Here is a 21,416-nt window from a genome sequence, read left to right as displayed (position 1 = left end):
TAATGCTTAGAGTAAAATCCATGTGGTGTGGTGAAAATGGTAAGATGAGTGTGGTAAAAAAAAAGAAAAGAAAAAGGATACACGGACGACTTGGTTCGAAACTAGCATAGCTACCGTTCCCCGGCAACGGCGCCAGAAAGCTTGTTGGGTATTTTAAACGCAAACAGAAAAAATCCGCAAGCGCACGGATACCGATGTAGCCTTCACCCGGGAGTATTCCAGAGTATCGATTTTCCACAGAGAACGTGAGTGTACTAATTAAGACCCAAGATCGCCCAAGGATAACTATATAATTATTTTTGGTGGGAAGAGAGGAAGTTTCCTCAGAGTTCTCTAGTTGATCTAAGAATCAAGAATTACTTCAAAGATTATTTATATCGGGACATCAGAGCACTAACCACAGAAAGAGATGAGAAGGGGGCTAGGAAGGTCTGACTACGGTCCTACAAACACCGATCCGAACGTGGTGGAATACGTCGACCGTTAGGGCTGTCACTACCCTAAGGCTACCACAACAATCCGCAGGATTGGGTGCAATTCCAGGTAATTGCAAGACTAAACACCACGTCTAATCTATTAATTACTACTCTAGCGTTATAAAGACTAGAGCACTTGATGCAAACGGGAATCCAATAAATAACTTGAATGTAAATAAAAGTAATTAAATAACTCAGGAATTATGAATTGAAGAACCTGGAGAACGATGAAGAACGAACCAGTTGCTGTAAAAGTATAATGTTGAGGAAGATCCGACAGATCCGGCTCCTCCTCCGCTCTCCTCTTCTCTCTCCCTATTTTTTAATTACAACTAGAACTAACTAGAACTAGAACTAGAAGAACTAGAACTAGAACTAGATGAACTAGAACTAGATCTAGATGAACTAGAGGTAGAACTAGAGGGATCCTCTCTACTTGGATGAAGAATTGAAACCCTAGCTTTGATTCTGTAGAAGAGGTATGATCTCTAGGGGCCAGGGGGGTCTGGTTTTATAGTCCCTTCAAGTGAATCTGGGCCGTCGGATCAAACCGATATTGATTGAACGGTTATTGTTGATCCTTTAGGTCGGTGGAGCAATATCCCGAAAGAGAGTCCTGATTGGACTCTGGCTGAGGGCGGGCGCCCAGGAAAGGAGGGCGGGCGCCCTGTCCCTGTGTCCTCTCGGCCTCCCGTTCGTTCCCGTGGCTTCTGGAGTCTTCTAGATGGTAGAAAATTGCGCGGCACGTTAATATCTCTATGTAAACCTGACGTGTGGGCCTTTCTTCCTTATTTCCTGATAACCCCCTGCAGAAATAGACAAACACCAAAACTCGTGGAATTCTATCAGATAAAATCCTAAGTCTAGATGTTGGTTGCATTTGGATCATTTTCTATGATTAGTTGATGGTTAAATGTGAGCATTAAGGACCGTCAACAGCTTCGCTCCGAGCTAAGAAGTTAGGGTCATTTCTTTGCTCTAGAGAAATAGCCCACTACCCTTTAGTAATCTTGTATTTGGTTGTCGGATCTATCTCTGTCTTTGCATACTTGACATTCATCTCCGACCTCCAATTTCGGAAACTAACCGCACACTGCTTCATTGTATATGCCTTCACTAGATCTTTTGGCACATTCCTAGGAAACTAGAATCTCATCTTAGGGTGTGTTTGGTTGGGCTGTGACTTTTGGAAAAGCTACTGTGAGCTTTGAGCTTTTGAAAAGCTGCTGTGGGATGTGGGCTTTGAGAAACCCAAAAGTCATTTGGTTGGTCACTCGTGGCTTTTGGAAAAAAAAACTGAACGGATCCCAAAAGTCAGTGAAAGCAGGGGGTGAGGTGCTTTTGGATTTGTACTACGAGAAAAGCTGCTTTTGGGCAAAAGCACTTGTGGCTTTTGGGCCCTTTGGTTGGCTTTTGGCTTTTACAAAAGCAAAAGCAGGTTCAAAAGCCCAACCAAAGGGACCCTTAATCTTATCCCAAATTTTCATCTTGTCATTATTCGACACACCGGGCCAATTCTTAATTGTGATATCAAAAAAGTCCCTCACATAGAAACCAATTGTGTTTCTGGTATTTGGGTAGGGCCTCCTTTGGAGCTAGGTGCTGTCCGATCAGGCTCACTGGCGGTTGGCTTAAGACAACCGCCTGTGCAAACTGATTATCACAGGCGGTTGGCTTAAGTCAACCGCCTGTGTAAATGGAGCATTTACACAAGCGGTTTGCTTAAGTCAACCGCCTGTGATGATCAGTTATGCACAGGCGGCTTGGATCTTTGACACCGCCCCATTTATACCACGGGCACGTCGTAACTGGAACCACCTGTGGTATAAAAAGAGGGCGTCAGCTATGAGCCCGATTCTACTAGTGTTATAAAGCTACTGTTGCTCTATCTACCACTAAAGCAGAATATATATGGCTACTTCTGAGACATGTAAAGAAGACATTTGGTTGAATGTTTTGTACAATATAACTTTCTGCCACTATATTTTTGTGACGATAGTCAGAGAGCCATATGCCTTACAAAGGATCAAATGTTCTAAGAGAGAACAAAGCATACCAATGTTAGATATCACTACATTCAAGATGTTATTGTCCCAAGGTGATATTAAAGTTTGCAAGATTAGTACTAATGGTAGTCCTGCAGATATATGATGACCAAGTCAATTCCTACTATTAAGTCTGAGCTTTGCTAACCTCAATTGGTGTTACTGTGTAGTCCATGAGATCTTACGGTGGTGATGATTACAATCGAAAGAGTTTTACCAGTGATTCTTAAGGGATTTCCATCTCTCAAGGTGAAGTTCGTTGATTATGATCAGAATTCCTAAAGGCTCCGCCATGCACCTATCACTGGATGTCCAAATCTGCTTATACTAAATTCGCAATGCGTGGTTGCATGTGCATGTGCATGTTCACTCGTTGCATATGCGTTCTTTTCTTTCAGCCACTTAAATTTTGTGTGGCATGCATACTGGTGTCTATATAAGCCAGCGAATGCCGTATAGAGAAAAGGTGTAACATAATTAGTAGAATTATTTTTGTGTTTGTATTCCTCTTGTAATCCGCTCAGGATGAGTTAACCAATCGTACGTTATAAATCCTTACCTGCTTATATATTCAATAGTGAAGATTTCCTTTGTGTGTCGAGTGTCCACAGTTCTTTCCAAATGAGTTTCCGCGCCTAAATCACTGTCCCTTCTTCGGTGACCACTGGCTAGATCAATATTAACGTCACTGGTCTTTGTCTTCTTACTCGGATTTCGCTAGCCACCACATGCACACGCCACCACTTGAAGATCTCTTCACCCACACCCAGTACATCAAATCCACTGTCCCTTCTTCAGGCGGTTCGACCCTCCAAGCCTCCACACTTGTTTTTGCCATCCATTTCTTTCTTACAACTTTGGTTACCTCTCGCTAGATCAATATTAACGTCATTATTGGTCTTTTATCTTCTTACTAGATTTCGCTAGCCACCACTTAATATCTTCTTACCTACAACCAGTACATCCAACCGGCCATCGATCGATGATGACAACCCTCCAGGCCTCCATGCTCCCGTTGCTAACCGAAATTTGCAATCTCTAGAAGTTAGGCCTTACTCCCTCTATTTCGTTATAAATGTCGTCGAAGCTTGCGTCCAGAGGCTCCAAACATTTTGTGGACTTGTACAGGCTTGCGTCCAGATACACCCAACATTCTATGAACCAGGACAGCTCAGAGCAGTGTTAGAATGACATTTATAATAGGACAGAGGGAGTACACGTTAAGCATCATATAGAAGACAGAAGAAAATAAAATGTTGGTGCGTCATGTATCTTAAAATTTTGTACTACAACCAAAAGAAAGATAGGCCGAGCCAAAAAATTTCGCGACACTGTAGCACTTTCGTTTGTTTATGGTAATTATTGTCCAACCATGGACTAACTAGACTCAAAAGATTCGTCTCGTCAATTTCGACCAAACTGTGCAATTAGTCTTTATTTTCGTCTATATTTAATATTCCATGCATATATACGTCTAAAGATACGATGTGACGGGAAATTTTGAAAAATTTTAGGTTTTTGAGTGGAAGTAAACAAGGCCATAGAATACATGGTTGCTCCCATATGTATATGTATCCCCGTGTGTGTGTGCGCGCCCTTTCCTACCTATGTATATACCTTTCTCAATTCATTTTATTTAATAGTATTCAAGAACAGCTATATATATAGTAGTAAATAAACAAGGAAGAACATAGTAGGGATCGGAGTAGATACATATTTTGGCCGCTTTCGGATGCCAAGTGTCTATTTCCCAAAGTGCAAGTGGTGCACGTATTATTTTTTCAATCAAAAGAGGAGAAACCGATACAGAAGCATTGACATGAACAAGGAGGTACGCTAGCTGTGAGTTTTCTACTCCCTTTGTTCCAAACTATGTTCATCTGGCTTTTCTTCGCTGCTGACATATGATACCTTGTCAGATCCATGAAAGCAGTGAATCAACATGTCACGTAGAATAATGGGTCAGGTAAATGATCATTTCACCAAACTTCAGAAGTTAAAAATGCATTTTGGAACTTTAGTGATATAGACGACATCTCTAGACAACTCTCGAGGCTCTAATTAAGAGTACACATAATTAATTTGGTTTTGGTTTGGCCAAGTGTTGACTGAGCAAAGAGATCGATCGATGAGCGTGAGCTTTTCTCTATGGCCGTTGTAAACTTATTTATCTCTTTTTTAATTGAATATATTTGCTGGTTTTCTGAATAAAAACAATAAGTTGAGCGGGCATTTCCCAAAAATAGCAGGTGGTCCAAATCAGAAGAGGAGAAATCGATGAAGAAGCATTGACAGAATCACAGGAACAAGAAGGTATGTTACTAAAAAAAGAACAAGAGAAGGTATGTACGGCCGTACGACTGTACGAGATGACGCAGTATTATAGTTGGGATGACGTGGAAGAACCTAGCTACTCATAGTTGGGAGTAGATACAGAATTCAACTACGGTTGGCGCCACGTGGTGACAAACAAAGATGTCGACGAGAGCATGACCAAATTGTTCGCTCTATTGTCTATTGCCTAGTATTGTCAACTTTGTTTTTGTTTTAACTGAATATTTGCTGGTTTTGGGAAAAAAACAAACAAACAAGTTGAGCGCGCGGCAATTTCCTAAAAGCAGGTGCCCCCAAATTTTTTTTTTCCAACAAAAAGAGGAGAAATCGATAAAACGATATAGACAGGAACAATAAGGCCGGCCTTGTTTGGATGTTGTCGGATTCAACTCAATCCACATGCGTTGGAGTGGATTGGGGTGAAATTTAGTTTAAATTTCACTTCAATCCACCCCAACACATGTGGATTGATGTGAATCCGACTACATCCAAACAAAGCCTAAGGAGATAGTACGGACGTACGAAATGGTTTACTTTTCTAGAGGATAGATAGTGTATATATGAACAGCTGCCTTGCACACTCCGAATTCTGAAATAAGGGTGCGCCAGCCGATCGGCAAACTGGCCATATATATATACTTAGCATCACACCTCTCCGCTCCAACACTTTGAGGTCTATCTACACACGTAAGCACTCGCTCGCTGCAGTTATATCTGTAAGATCAGGGAGCTAGAACCTAGAAGGCGGCCATGGCAAGAGCTAGAGTGCCAGCGCCGGCTATGCTCGTGGCGCTCCTCGCCCTAGCAATGGCCGCCGATGGTGCTGGTGCTAGTGCTGGTGCTGGTAGGACTTTAGCTTCAATTCCGTTCCATGCATGCATGCATCACATATATAGATAGATATATATAAATCCTGCGATTGATTTCTGCTTCGTTAATCGGACTATCGATCGGAGGCTCGGTGATGGTAACATATATATAAACATATATACTAATGCTTTGCCTACTCTGTGCCCTGCGGCGGCCGGCCTGCGCCTACGAACACCCAGACAACGGCGCGACGATCTGCGACACGGCCAAGTGCGGCAAGGGCACCTGCAGCGAGGTGCCGGGGATCATCCCACTGCTTACCAGTTCCTACAAGTGCACCTGCGACCCCGGCTGGTACCAGCAAATGTTGTCAAACCTCACAGTCCTCAACTTCGCGCCCTGCATCATCCCCGACTGTAAGTCCTCGTTACTAACAACAACTAGGTATACGCGTTACATGACTGAATTGAATTAAGATCTTATTTGGCTACACTAATTTTCTTAATTCTCCATCCCATACAACTAGGGTTTTCTTTTTCGGCGAAATTTTACCAAAATTTCGCATTTTTCTCTGAGGTCTGAAATTTTTTTATATCGGTCAAATTTTTCGGTTAAATTCATGTTTCACTTCAAAATTACTCCAAACCACAATAAAAGGACTCACCATATCTCCTAATCTTATCAAAGTCCTAAATTTCTTCAAAATTATTTAATTTTCTCAGTTACAATTCCATGGCACTAGCATATGGGGATTGCCCACCGTCAGCCTGTTGTACTACTGCAATGATTGTGTTATTTCGTTGATATTATATAAATTTCTGATGAGTAATAGATTAAAAAGTTTTTCTAGTAAAATGACGCTATTTAAAAAACACAATTTGAATTTATTTAAATTTAGGCTGAAATTTTCAAAATTTCTTATTTATCGACAGGTACCAAAAAAGAAAACCTTGACCCAAACACATGATATGAGGTGAATACGAATACAACAAAATAAGAGAAGTTTTATAACTGTTGGAGAAAACAAGGACCATCCATATGGCTAGATCGGATGGTGGGAACATAGAAAGTACCTGGGTGGAAAGTACCAAAAATAGATAGGACCAGTACCAAAATATGACCAGTTCAAATTTTTTCTATATTTATTTTTTTTCAGATTAAGGATAAATGTATAATTTCAACGTCTTCACGGATAGACGAGAGGGATAAATCACTACTACAGAATGAGGCATTGGTCGATGTCCAAAATGGCCAAAAACCTCGGCCTTTTTGCGGTCCAGGGTTAAAGACCCCTTTAACACTGGTTCGTAACACGAACCGGTGCTAAAGGGTCCTGTCCAACGGCTACTGACAGGTGCTGTCGGGGCGGAGACCCTTTAGCACCGGTTCGTGTTACCAACCGGTGCTAAAGGGTCCCCTTTAGCACCGGCCAGCGCCACGGGCCGAGGCAAAGCCTTTAGCACCGGTTTGTGTTACAAACCGGTGCTAAAGTGTTACCCTTTAGCACCGGTTTTGTTTGTGAACCGGTTCTAAGGGTCCGGTTTATAGGCCGGATCACTTCTCCTCTCTGCCCATTTGAAACCGAGAGCACCATTCACCATTGTTGTTCTTGGAGCTTCTTCTTCCTCATTTGTTCTTCGTCTCCGACGCCCATTGTTGATCTTCTTCGACTCCGTCATCGTTTCTTCGTGTTTGGAGGTGACTAACTTTTGTCTTTCTTGTCTTTTTCATGTTGTTTTTGGCTTGTGATGTTCCCATTATTTTTAGCTCAAATCCACGTTGTTATTTAGAATCATTTCACATGAATTAGTATCCATATATATATATCATATTTCATGGTTGACCTAGTATTAATGTAGTTTGCAAGAATGAATTATAGTATATTTTTATGATATTAGAAAGTAGGATAGTTCAAATTAATTGGTTTGTTAATATCACTTGATTTATTTTTATTACTACATATAATGTCCATTTTATCATACATGTTTAAATGTGGAATTTATAATTGTTTAAAAATTGAGTATGGATAGTAGATGGCAACCGTGACCGGGTCTTCGGTCTCTCAACGGGTTCAAAAGCGATACCGTCCGGAACTCCCTCTCATTACTTGTGGCAAGTGTGGGCAGAAGATTTTGATGGAGTACAAAGTGTCGAAAGAGGGAGTAAACAAGGGTCGTATATTCTACAAGTGTCCAGATCGTAATGTGAGTTATTTCCAGACATTTGCTTATATATGTGCATATTTTTTTAAATAATATTAATTAAACTTTTGATTCTCTCTTTTAATTCCAGTGGGACGGTACCGGCGGATGTACAGGTTGGTACTGGGAGGAAGAATACATTGAACACATTAAGAAATCTTTTGCACAGGTGGTTGAGGATGAAGGTGGTGAGGCAGTGAGCCGACAAAAGGAGTTCAATGATGTTGATCAAGCGAATGATCTATCTATTATAGTTGGGATCGGACGCGAACTAATTATGTTGCTTAAGTGCATTTTAGTTTTGGTTTTTTTAGTGCTAGTTGCGATTGTATTTGTTGTAGCCAAGCTTTCCTAAATTAATCAACTATGTATCTTAGACATGTTGTGCAATAAAATGAGAAACTATATGTGTGCATGGTTTTCATAATATATATGTTATATTTAATGCAGATGGTAACACGTAATTGGATGTATAATGCCGATCGGCGCTCCGAAGAGTTCATTAATGGTGTGCACTATTTCTTAAGTGTGGCTGAGTCAAATAAGAGGGACGGTTTCATGTGCTGTCCATGTGCCGTGTGCAAGAATTTGACGGAATATTCTAACTCAAGAACTCTTCATTCACACTTATTAAAGTCTGGTTTCGTACCAAACTATATTTGTTGGACCAAACATGGAGAAAGCGGGATTATAATGGATGAAGGTGAAGAAGAAGAAGAAGAAGAAGAAGAAGAAGAATTGGACCACGCCAATATTATTGCTCAGTACGGTGGCTTCAATGATGTTGCAATGGGGGGAGATAATGAAGAAGAGGTGGCGGCAGAAGATGATCGGTGCGATGATGCTTTTGGTGATGCCATCCATGATGCACAAAGAGAATGTGAAAGTGATAAAGAGAAAGCCAAGTTCGAGCGCATGCTAGAGGACCATAGGAAATCGCTATATCCCACCGCTGAAGAGGGGCAAAAAAAGCTGGGTACCACACTAGAATTGCTGCAATGGAAGGCAAAGAATGGTACATCTGACAAGGCATTTGGGCAGTTATTGAAGATCATAAAAAAGATGCTTCCGAAAGGCAACGAATTGCCCACCACTACGTATGAAGCAAAACAGGTTGTCTGCCCTTTGGGATTAGAAATTCAGAAGATACACGCATGTCCTAATGACTGCATCCTCTACCGTGGGGAGGAATACGAGAATTTGGATGCATGTCCAGTATGTAAGGCATCACGGTATAAGATTAGACGAGATGATCCTGGCGATGTTGGGGGTGAAGAACGTCATAGGAAGAAAATTCCAGCCAAGGTTATGTGGTATGCTCCTATAATACCACGATTAAAACGTCTGTTCAGAAATAAGGACAATGCAAAGTTGTTGCGGTGGCATAAAGAAGACCGTAAGATAGACAATATGCTGAGACACCCTGCCGATGGATCCCAGTGGAGAGCGATAGACAGAGAATTCCCAGATTTTGCAGATGATGCTAGAAACTTGCGGTTCGCCTTAAGTACAGATGGTATGAATCCTTTCGGTGAGCAGAGCAGTAGTCACAGCACTTGGCCAGTTACTCTATGTATCTACAACCTTCCTCCATGGCTATGCATGAAGCGGAAGTTTATTATGATGCCGGTGCTTATCCAAGGACCGAAGCAACCTGGCAATGACATAGATGTCTACCTAAGGCCATTAGTTGAGGAACTTCAAATTTTATGGAGCAAACCAGGAGTTCGCGTGTGGGATGAGTACAAACAAGAGCACTTTGACCTGCGAGCATTGCTGTTTGTAACAATCAATGATTGGCCAGCTCTGAGTAATCTTTCAGGCCAGTCAAACAAGGGATATAATGCATGCACACATTGTTATGAAGACCTTGACTGTGTATTTTTGAAAAAATGTCGAAAGGTCGTGTACCTTGGCCACCGTCGGTTTCTTCCTGTGAACCACCCAGTACGAAAGAAAGGCAAGCATTTTAAAGGCAAGGCAGACCACCGGACCAAACCTCTCAATCGAACCGGGGATGATGTACTCGAAATGGTCAAGGATATAAAAGTGGTATTTGGAAAGGGACGAGGCAGCGAACCTATTCCCAAGGATGCTAAGGGACACGTACCCATGTGGAAGAAGAAATCCATATTTTGGGAGCTACCTTACTGGAATGTCCTAGAGGTCCGCAACGCGATCGACGTGATGCACCTAACAAAGAATCTTTGTGTGAACTTTCTCGGATTCATGGGTGTCTACGGGAAGTCTAAGGATTCACTTGAAGCACGACAAGACTTCCAGCGCATGAAAGAACGAGACAACCTGCATCCAGAAAAGACAGATGATGGACGTCATTACTTAAGCCCTGCTAGCTACACTCTGAGCAAAGAAGAGAAGGAAAGCATGTTTGAATGTCTTAGCAGCATCAAGGTCCCATCTGGATTCTCCTCCAATATCAAGGGAATAATTAATGTGCCAGAGAAGAAATTCCTGAACTTGAAGTCCCATGACTGTCACGTTCTAATGACGCAATTGCTGCCGGTCGTTTTAAGAGGAATTCTACCTCCACACGTACGTCTAGCCACCGTAAAGCTATGTGCATTCCTCAATGCAATTTCTCAGAAGGCAATCAATCCAGAGCAACTAGCAACTCTACAGAATGATGTCGTTCAATGTATCGTCAGCTTTGAGTTGGTGTTCCCTCCATCCTTCTTCGATATCATGACACACCTCCTAGTTCATCTGGTCAAAGAGATTCGTATTCTCGGTCCTGTGTTCCTACACAACATGTTCCCCTTCGAGAGATTCATGGGTGTCCTAAAGAAATATGTCCATAGTCGTTCCCGGCCAGAAGGAAGCATTGCCAAGGGCTACGGAACAGAGGAGGTCATAGAGTTCTGTGTTGACTTTATTCTAGACCTTGACCCAATTGGCATTCCTGAATCTCGACACGAGGGCAGACTCAGCGGAAAGGGAACACTTGGGAAGAAAACATATATTGGTACGGGAAACGATTACTTCAATAAAGCACACTATACAGTTCTCCAGAACTCCTCATTGGTGGAACCATATGTTGAGGTACACAAAGATTTCCTACGGTCCCAGTGGCCCGGGAAGAATGAAGCTTGGATAATGCGTCAGCACATGGAAACTTTTGGCGATTGGTTGCGCAAAAAATGTCAAGGTGATGAAAACATTGATGAGCAGCTTTATTTGTTGGCCAGGCAACCATCATGGCATGTCCTCACATACAAAGGGTATGAGATAAATGGTAACACATTTTACACAGTTGGCCAAGATAAAAGGAGCACCAACCAAAATAGTGGTGTACGCGTGGATGCCACGGATCCAAATGGGAACAGACAAACATATTATGGACGCATAGAAGACATATGGGAACTAGTCTATGCAGCTAATTTTAAAGTTCCTTTGTTCCGGTGCCAATGGGTGAAGATGACCGAAGGTGGGGTAACAGTCGACAAGGAGTATGGGATGACAACCGTGGACCTTAACAATAGTGGGTTCAAAGACGAACCATTCGTCCTTGCTGCAGACGTGAGTCAGGTATTCTATGTGAAAGATATGTCTACGAAACCAAAGAGAGGAAAAAATGATGACCACTCAATCATCAATGAGCCAAAGCGCCACATTGTCCTTTCTGGGAAAAGAAACATTGTCGGAATTGAGGACAAGTCAGACATGTCAGGCGATTACGAAAGGGATGATCGAATTCCGCCCTTCATAGTCAACAAAGACCCAAGCATTCTGTTAAACAATGAGGATACTCCATGGTTACGGCAGGATCATAACCAAGGGTCATACGTCAAGAAGAAGTTCACTGTTGTGTCGGCTTGACTTTGTACGAAACTATATTTGAGAATTGTGAATTTTGATGTGTGTAACAAACTTCCCAAAACTTTGTCAAATGCAAAAATGGTCTATATATGAAATGTAGATTTTGATGAGTGGAACAATATTGGTATTCATGACTTTTCCATTCGAGACCATCTAGGGTTCCGAAACCGCTGCGTGGCTATGAGTTCTATGAAAATTCAAAATTCAGTGGTCCAACTTTTCCAAATGAAAAGTTGACCATTAGACAAAATGTAGAACTTGATGAGTGTAGCAAACTTTGTATTCATGACTTTTCCATTTGGGACAATCTAGGGTCCGGTCAAAGGGTGTGTTTGTAAAAACCAATGCTTTGACTTTGGTCAAACTTGGTCAAATAGCCCATTTGATGACTTGAAATGAAAAAAGTTTGAATACAAAGTTGTTAGAGATCATCAAGATCTATATTTTATATATTGTCCATTTTTCCATTTGGATAATTTTGAGCCAATCCTAATTATATTTCTATAAAATCCAAGACGGGTTTTGGTCAAACTTGGTCAAATGACAAACTAAATTACTTCAAATGAAAATATTTTGAATACCAAGTTGTTAGATATCTTCAAGATCTAAACTTTTTATATACACAACTTTTCCATTTGAGAAAGTCTAAGTTAACAATACCCACCAATTCTTGAATCTCACATAAACTATATGAAACTATATGTGTCAATTGTGGATTTTCAACTACACCTTCCCAAAACTTTGTCAAATGCAAAAATGATCTATATATGAAATGTAGATTTTGATGAGTGGAACAATATTGGTATTCATGACTTTTCCATTCAAGACCATCTAGGGTTCCGAAACCGCTGCGTGGCTATGAGTTCTATGAAAATTCAAAATTCAGTGGTTCAAACTTTTCCAAATGAAAAGTTGACCATTAGACAAAATGTAGAACTTGATGAGTGTAGCAAACTTTGTATTCATGACTTTTCCATTTGGGACAATCTAGGGTTCGGTCAAAGGGTGTGTTCATCAAGATATATATTTTTATATGATTTTTTATTTGATGAAAATTATATTCAACTAGCATTCCTAATAATAAATAACAAAAATAAAAAGTTTTACGTCAATATGATGTGAAAATAAATTTCCAGTTCATTGGATATAGTTTTTGTAAATTTATTGGAATAATATATTTTTGCATTAACAAAATACTAAACATTTCTTACAAAATCATTGCAAATTATAAAAATACAATAAGATATTTAAGTTTAAAATTTTTCATGTGTACATTAAAACAAATTACAATATATGTCACTGTTTAAAAAACATTATGCAAAATATTTAATTTACTATACAATTTATAATATAAACTGTATATATAAAACAATTGAAAAACCCTAAACTAAAAAAATAGGCCTTTAGCACCGGCCCATAGTGGGAACCGGTGCTAAAGGGTCCTGAAAATTTCAGGAGCCCGCCCTAGCGCGCTCTGGACCCTTTAGCACCGGTTCCATCCACGGACCGGTGCTAAAGGGTTCGTCCCTATATAAGCCACAGGCGCCCTGGATCCGGCAGTTCTTTCGTCTTCGTCTTCGTTCCAGCGCCGCCGGGTTCATCGTCTTCGCCGCCGTCGTTTCTCGACTCCCTCGCCGCCGCGACCACCGTCTCCACCACCAGCGCCGCCGCGGCTCTCCACCAGCGCCGCCGCGGCCCTCCTCCAACGCCGCCGCCGCGGGCCACGGCCAGATCGAGCGCGCGGGCCACACATCATCCCACGTCGATCTTCGTTCCTGTGATCTCTCCGGCCGGCCGGCGCTGCTAAGTATAGATCGAGAACGCCACTGATTAATTATGTATTTATATACACTAGCTAGACCAGAAATATATATACAAAAAATAATACTACAAATCAAATTAAAACACCATATATATACATATATATATATACATATATATATATATATACATATATATATATGTATATATATGGTGTTTTGATTTGTAGTATTATTTTTTGTATACATTTTTATGTATATATATATATATGGTGTTTTGATTTGTTGTATTATTTTTTGTATATATTTTTATGTATATATATGTAATTTTTTTTGTATGTATGTATATTATTTTTTGTACATATATACACACATATATATAGTTTGTATGTATGAATTATAATTGTTTGTATGTATGTATGTATGAATTACATATAGTTTGTATGTATGAATTATAATAGTTTGTATGTATGTATTATTTTTTTTAATATATTATTTGTAGTATATATATATAGTATGTATGTATGTTTTATTTTTTGTATATATGTATTATTTTTTGTATGTATGTATATTATTTTTTGTACATATATACACACACATATATATAGTTTGTATGTATGAATTATAATTGTTTGTATGTATGTATGTATGTATTATGTTTTTAATATATTATTTGTAGTAGTTTTTTTTAGTATATATTTGTTGTATATTATTCTTGTATCATATTTTATTTTCTAGTGTTTTGTAAATATTATTGTTTGTACTATATTATTCTAGTATTGTTTTTTATTCTAGTGTATTACTTGGCTTAAAAGATCCTAGTATTATTTTTAGAGCACTCCAACACTTTCATTTGTAGTAGTATTGTCTTATATAGAATATATATATATATATATATATATATATATATATATATGTATGGTTGCAGACATAGAAATGGCTGACCGTCGTCATGATGATCCTGATTATATGGAAGATGCCATTTTAAATATGATCGACGACGGTAGTCAGTACTTTGTTGATTACCACGACATCATGCAAGGCAATCCTACAGAGCAACAAGAGGGCAATGCCCCTGAGCAACAACTAGTCGTGCAACAAGAAGAAAATACTGGCGAGGTATGTAAATGTAAACATATATAATTAATGCATCTCTTACATTAGGTTCTAGACTTATTACTTGGTTATTAATTTAGTATTTTTGTTTCTATATCTACGTGTAGCCTTCTCGATCGACCTCTACGGGGAGAAGCGTACCTCCACGAGGGCCAAAGAAGCCGTTGGAGGGCCGCTATGTAATCTCTGAGTTTGAGATAGCTATAGGTAGACCACTTGGTGAGCATGCAAACAAATATGTTAGTCACTGTGGATATCTTGTGAGAGATCAAATACCGATCAGTTGTCGTGAATGGAGAGAGAAGCGAGGTGCTCCTGAGATCAGTTTTGTCTCTGATCGTGACAAGGAGTTAGTTTGGAAAGCCGTCACAGACGTTTCACCTTCGACACCAACGATGAAGAGTTGAAGGTGCGAATTTATGACTGGACTATGAAGAAGATGGCAGTACTCTTCCAGAATTGGAAGAAGTCTTTGTACAATAAATATGTCAAGAAAAACGAGACTCCAGATTTCAACCTCAAGCAATATGTAAAGCTGAGGGCCTTCTGGGATGACTTTGTGCAGTACAAAACATCAGAAGAGGGCGAGGAACGAGCCAATAGAAACAAAGAGAATGCCGGGGCACACCCGAGACAATAGCATATGGGATCAGGTGGTTATAAGAGTGTTGTTCCCAAGTGGGACCGAGTGGAACAGGAGATGCTTGCTAGGGGGGTCACACCCGAGACAATAGCAAAGAATTGGAGCGAGCGCTCCAAGCATTGGTTCTACGGTCATGGGGGAAGCGTGGACCCAGACACCGGGGCGCTAGTTTGGGGCCAAGAAATCTCTAGAGCAGCAGAGAGACTAGTCCGTGCACGAGAGGCGGTTCAGTCTGGTGAGTTCAGGCCTAACAGGGAGAAGGATGAACTCACCTATGCGCTTGAAAATCCTAAGCACGGTGGGCGTACGAGAGGCTATGGGGCAGTTCCGTGGCTGCAATCATTCCAAGCCGATCAAGATACCTACAGAAGCCGCCAGAGAATGAAGGATGAGGAGGCAGAGCGGATCCGCCGCCTGGAAGCTTTTGTTCTGTAGTCACAAGAGCGCGAGAAAGCTCGTGAAGAATGGATGCAGGCAGAGATTCAAAGGCAAGTGCAAGCAGCACTTAGTCAAATGACGAAAGGGCAAGGTACATCACAGCCTGAGGTCAATGTTAGCCCCCCAGGCCAGTTGAAAAGCAGCTGCGCATCCACGGAAGTACCAACCATTCAGGATGACACGAAGCTACACTTCCCCGTGGATGATGTCACAGAGGCTTTTACTACCTGTGAGCTGCATGTACCAGATGGGAATGCCACCAAAAAGGTGGCTATCGCTGTTGTCAACCCTATCGACCGAACGAGAACTCCAAGAATCCATAATCGACCAGTACCTGGTGGATATGCTAGCGTCTCGGTTGATAGGGTTGAGAAAGGTTGTGGCAATGTGCCACTAGACATAGAAGGGGGAGACGGAGAGAAGACCTTAGGTGAAGCTGAGAAGACATTTATTTGTTGGCGCAAGCGCTTCATAATTATTCCTCAGCATAGGTTTGTGTGTGATTTTACTTCTTATATTATTTATTATGTATTGAAATTAAAAAAAAGTTTGCTCACAAAACTTGTAATTGTTTTCTTTGCAGGGACTCCTCCAACCTAAGTCCAGTTCTCTCCCCAGCGCATCATAGTGCTGCGGGCGGTGACAATGCTGGATCTCCACCAACACCAGCGGTGGCCACACCGACCCCGCCACCGCCTCCACCACGGTCTCCACCTCCTCCACCGAGGTCTCCAACTCCTCCACCGAGGTCTCCAACTCCTCCACCGCGTTCTCCAACGCCAAAAAGATCGGCCCCACCACCTCCACCGCCTGCACCGCCCTCTCCAAAGAGTGCACGGTCGGTCCCATCGCCTCCAAAGCGATGTAGTAAGAAGTGGTCCGCCCAAGAAGGACCGAAGTCATCGGTCCCACCTCCAAAGAAGGCTGCCTCAGCAAAGAGAGCTAAGACACCAGAAAACTTACCTTACGAAAAGAGTGAAGAGGAGGTAATTGCTACATCCAAAGCTGAGGTCAAGCAATTTTTTGATAAAATAAAGGAGGATAGGAAAAAACGGCTTAACCCAGAAAAGCCGTACTTTTATGTGAAGCCATCGGAACTGAGGCAGAAGGTGGCAGACCATCAAAAGAAGCAACGCGAAGCTCAGAAAAAGCCAGCACTTTCGGACTATGAGCGGTCTCTGGTCAAGTCTTCACAGCCTACTAAGAAGAGAGTAGGAAAGGGGGTCCCACAGCTCGGAGAAGTATCAAAACCGGTGCCCCCTTTGATTGTGCCAAATCAATACGGCTCAAATGAAGACTTGATGCCAAAGAAATCCTTAGCGTTGTCTGAGCTAGACTCGCTTGAGCGTTACTTTGGACAGAGCGGTTTAAATATGGAAGAAATTGCCGCCATTCTTGGATGCCAAACATTTGAAAAAGCCGAGGTAGTTGATCAATGGAGGGCAAGATATGAACCGGGCAGGAGTCTATTCGACCCTAAGCGTTTACATGAGCTCGGCACACAAATGTTTGCAATGAACAAATGGTGCATTGAGGCGTCTAAAAGGGGAGATAATTGGATTTCTGTTCGTATTAGACAACATCACTACTTCCGTGGAGATGACCTCATATACGTGCAGTTCGAAGAATTGCACCAATTATGCCACCTCGACGCTCTTGACAAATCTCTTGTCAGCTGCTTTTGTCTGTAAGTATTTTTTTCTTTTTATTATACTTCTAACTTCTTTAATTACATGTATATAATCCTTACACACTTAGGATTTGTATGTATATATGCAGGCACCAAATGAGAGAGCTCAGAATGAAAAATGACAATAGTTTTGGGTTCGTTGACCCTTATATTGTTTTCAAGGCTCCGCAGGCAGTGTGGACAGCAGATCATGAGACAGAAGTCTGCACCAATCTTATGAGGTTCTTTGTGAACCAAAAAGAAAAACAAAAAATACTCTTCCCCTTCAACTTCGAGTGAGTTATATAGTTATTAAGTGTATGCATATTTTATTTTACATTATAGGACTGACTATATATATGTGTGTAAACAGCTTTCACTGGATACTCATGGTCATTGAAATTCCCAAGAACCGGTTGATAATCTTTGACTCAATGAGAAAACCACAAGAAAATTATCAACAAATGGTAAACATTATTCAAAGGTACGTAATGTCGATCTCAGCTACAAAAATATCATAATATGACTCTGTAATTATTAGTTCACGATCCACAATGGCTGTGTATAGGGTTTGGGAAAGATTCATTGACCGTGAACATCTCAGTGGATGTAAAGCGCCGCTTAACATAATACATCCACAAGTAAGTTCTACTAGCTAACAAACTTTCGCTAACTTTTAGCCTTCTTATTGTCGTGGTCGTGAATATTTTTATATATATATCGTACAGTGGTGTTTAAGACAAGAAGGGGGGAACAATCTATGTGCATATTACGTGTGCAAATTCATGATGGCACAAGACAATCAAACACCCATAGAGACGCTCAGAGTACGTTACATGTCTCTTTTCATTATCTCCTGAATTATATTGAATAACTTAGATAACTAATACCTTTTTTATTTATTTCAAATTAAAGACGGAATGGCTGAGGGAAAAGGTCCTACAACAAGACCGAATCAAAGCTATCCAAGAGACGATAGCAGGATTTCTCCGCGACCAAGTGATCAATCCAAACGGCGAGTTTCACTTCAACGGCAACGAAACTCTTATTCCAAACAACGATGATCATTTGTATCGTTTGTAGACATTGGGAGAAAAAACTCTATGTATATATGTGTTACGAATTTTGTACATATAAAACTATATATATAAAGCTTTTTACATATCTATTTAATTTTTGATGTGGTCTATTTATTTTATTATAGGCAAAGCTTAATTATTAAGCTAAGCCTATAATTTTCATTTATATATGCTTAATATGCTTAATATAAATATATTATTGTATCAGAAAAACATGTATTGAAAAACCTATTATTATATATTATATATAAACAATAAACAGAACCGAAGAAGTGAACCAAAAAAAAAGAAAAAGAAACCCTTTAACACCGGTTGGTATACCAACCGGTGTTAAAGGGTCCTGCAACGTGGCAGCCCTGGCAGGACCCTTTAACACCGGTTGGTTTTACCAACCGGTGTTAAAGGGGGGGCTTTAGCCCCGATTGTCCGAACCGGGACTAAAGGGTGGGCCTTTAGTCCCGGAAGGGCAGCACCGGCTCGGGAACCGGGGCAACAGGCCCTTCCCGACCGGTGCTAATGCCCGAACGTGCAGCAGCTAATGGTTCAGCATTGAGGGATCACAATCGGACATTCACATGCGAACTACTCCTCCTAGGTCCCTCTCGCTCTCGGAGTCCTTGTTATCATCTGATAATCCCTCTCGCTCCAGTCTTTTGTTGGAGAAAGCAAGGTCGGCGCGGTGGGCTAGAGAGTCTCGGGTTGGACAGCAGCTCGCTGCTTGGCCACACCCCCGTGGAGACACATGGGGACTGAGGTCAGCATGACGAGCAGCGATGGCGGGACCGCGGGACATCTCATCGATCGCGGCCAATTAAATGGTAAAAAAATAAGAAAAACCAAAGTAATTGGAAGTACTATGCTGCAGTCTTAGGTCGGTGTCAGTAGAAAGTTTCATAGCGTTGTTTTTAAGACTGTCATGTTATATAAAATAAAATAAAATTTAGATGAAACATCTACTCTTAATAAAAAGTTTTATTTCATGGTTTCATATATTTAATTTCTCAAAAAGAGTTGATAATCGTGACAAGAGAATTTAATCTAGACGAAACTCATTTCTTCTCTTTCTTTTTAAATACAATGTCATATCATCAAAAATACCTATGTAACAACCTATTTAATGTGAATGAGACTCACATAAAACTCCCATTGAGATTAGGCTTAGAATTCACATGCCCCACGTGTATTTTACCGACAACGCTGCGTTGTACTCTCCTTTAAAAAGGGTTAAACCTTTGTATCGTGTACGATAGTGTGATTTTCATCCTTTAACTATGAGGCTGGGTAATTAACACCCACCAACTATCAAAATCAAACAAATTTGATCTTCTTACTGGTGCAAAAAGTGATATCTATTTTATAAAATAATAAAAATCTGGCTTACCATCTAAAAATTCATAAATTCAAATAATTTATTTTAAATCAGAAAAATATGAAACTACAGTTTCTGTTACTTTTAGAAAATGTTATATACCTATTTATGATCTATATACAATTGTTCTGAAATGATTTAGCATGTTCTTACTGCTTTACTGAAAGTAGTCATGTTAATTATATATTTGAAACAAACAACGTCCAAATAACTCAGGATAGAGCATATTTCTTTTTCAGAATAAATTATTTATGAGTTTTTAGAGATGAAATCAGATTTTTATTATTTTATATAAAATAAAAACCCGCATTTGCAACTGTGTGTTTCTCTATGCTCATTGGAGGTTTCAACAATTGGAGAGTTAGCGTCTGTTACTCAGGGTTTCATAATTTAGGATTAAAAATAAAATCGAACTGTATGATACAAATCGGAGGTTGAAAAATATATTTCACCGCCCATAAAATGGCCTAGGAGTCTGTGGACATTTTGTTTTATCTTCACCCCGGCTCCGGCTCGCACTGATGCCAAAAACAAGGCCCAAGGACATCATATCTTTGGCAGGGGCGCAGGGCTCTGTTTCCGCTCTGCCTTGAGCTCGCTGCGTTATCATGGTGTAGTAGCGTCGAGGTCGAGTCAAAGTTGAGATGCCTTCACTTTACATTTGCTGCCTGGAGCTGATGAAGCTGTATGTTTCTCTTTGTTCATTGTAGGCTCCTTCAGTAGTGGCTGTTTGAACCATACCATGGAGACACCACCCAGGGGCATTCCTCTGTCAGACCGTAAGTCACACACCATTTACGTATTGATCTATCCGCTAGTTCTCTGGTTTATCCTCGAGACCTCGACCAGTCATCCGTTTATGAGCCAGTCTTGTTTCGTCTCCATGTCCATGCATGCAGCCTGCCTCGTCGTCAACTGCGGCCAAGGTGGTCAGTGCGAGAAGGGCGCCGGCGTCAGTTACCAGTGCCGCTGCCAGCCGGGGTTCAAAAACATGCTCGACGACACCTCCATGCCTTGCATCGGCAGCAGCTGTAAGATTGTAGTAGTAGTAGTACATCGCTTCTTAAGCAATGATGTTTGTTTGGAATATGGATTATCCATTGCCATGAATCTTGATTTGTTTTGCTCATTGTACATTCAGGCACGTTTGGGGCAGACTGCGCCAAGCTAGGACTGGGAAACACTCCGGCTGCACCAGCTCCGGCACCAGTCATCGGAAATTATCTTTATTAGTACTACCAGAATGCAGGTACTACTTCTTGTTCAGATCGATCAGACTCATGAAAACGTGATTATTGGCTAAGCAGTTGCTTGTAAATTAACAATTGTATACATTGCCTCTTAATTTGCAGGATTATCCATTGCCATGGAAACACTACTACACTCACGTACAGTAAGGGCGGCTAAATATGCTCTGTAAGGGCGGTTGGCCCAGCCGCCCTTATGCAAACGCTCTTACAGTGGATTCCACTGTAAGGACGGTTCAACACCAGCCGCCCTTATAGTGGTCCACTGTAAGGGCGGTTGGAAACAACAGCCGCCCTTACAGTGGCCTACTGTAAGAGCGGTTGCTGCTTCCAGCCGCCCTTATAGTGAGCTTTAGTAAGGGCGGCTTGTGTCTCAGCCGCCTCTATTGTCT

General features: G+C 41.0%; 1 protein-coding gene across 1 annotated transcript; it reads left to right on the top strand.

Moving 5' to 3' along the window:
* Positions 5,606–21,010, top strand: LOC8155354 (neurogenic locus notch homolog protein 3). Its single transcript, XM_021451143.1, has 5 exons — positions 5,606–5,699; positions 5,905–6,081; positions 20,488–20,556; positions 20,677–20,808; positions 20,919–21,010. The coding sequence occupies exons 1-5, from the start codon at positions 5,606–5,608 to the stop codon at positions 21,008–21,010; spliced, it is 564 nt and encodes a 187-aa protein (XP_021306818.1).

Source organism: Sorghum bicolor, chromosome 1, assembly GCF_000003195.3.
Source record: "Sorghum bicolor cultivar BTx623 chromosome 1, Sorghum_bicolor_NCBIv3, whole genome shotgun sequence".
In the NCBI taxonomy this organism is placed as follows: Eukaryota; Viridiplantae; Streptophyta; class Magnoliopsida; order Poales; family Poaceae; genus Sorghum; species Sorghum bicolor.
Note: the sequence above shows the minus strand (reverse complement) of the source record. Positions and strands in the feature narration are given on the sequence as shown.

Excerpts from the sequence above, each read along its gene's own strand:
- LOC8155354 (XM_021451143.1), top strand. The coding sequence starts at position 5,606 with ATGGCAAGAGCTAGAGTGCCAGCGCCGGCTATGCTCGTGGCGCTCCTC. Across the intron at positions 6,082-20,487 it reads GCCCTGCATCATCCCCGACT|GCTCCTTCAGTAGTGGCTGT; the intron begins GTAAGTCCTCGT and ends TGTTCATTGTAG. Across the intron at positions 20,557-20,676 it reads GGGCATTCCTCTGTCAGACC|CCTGCCTCGTCGTCAACTGC; the intron begins GTAAGTCACACA and ends CCATGCATGCAG.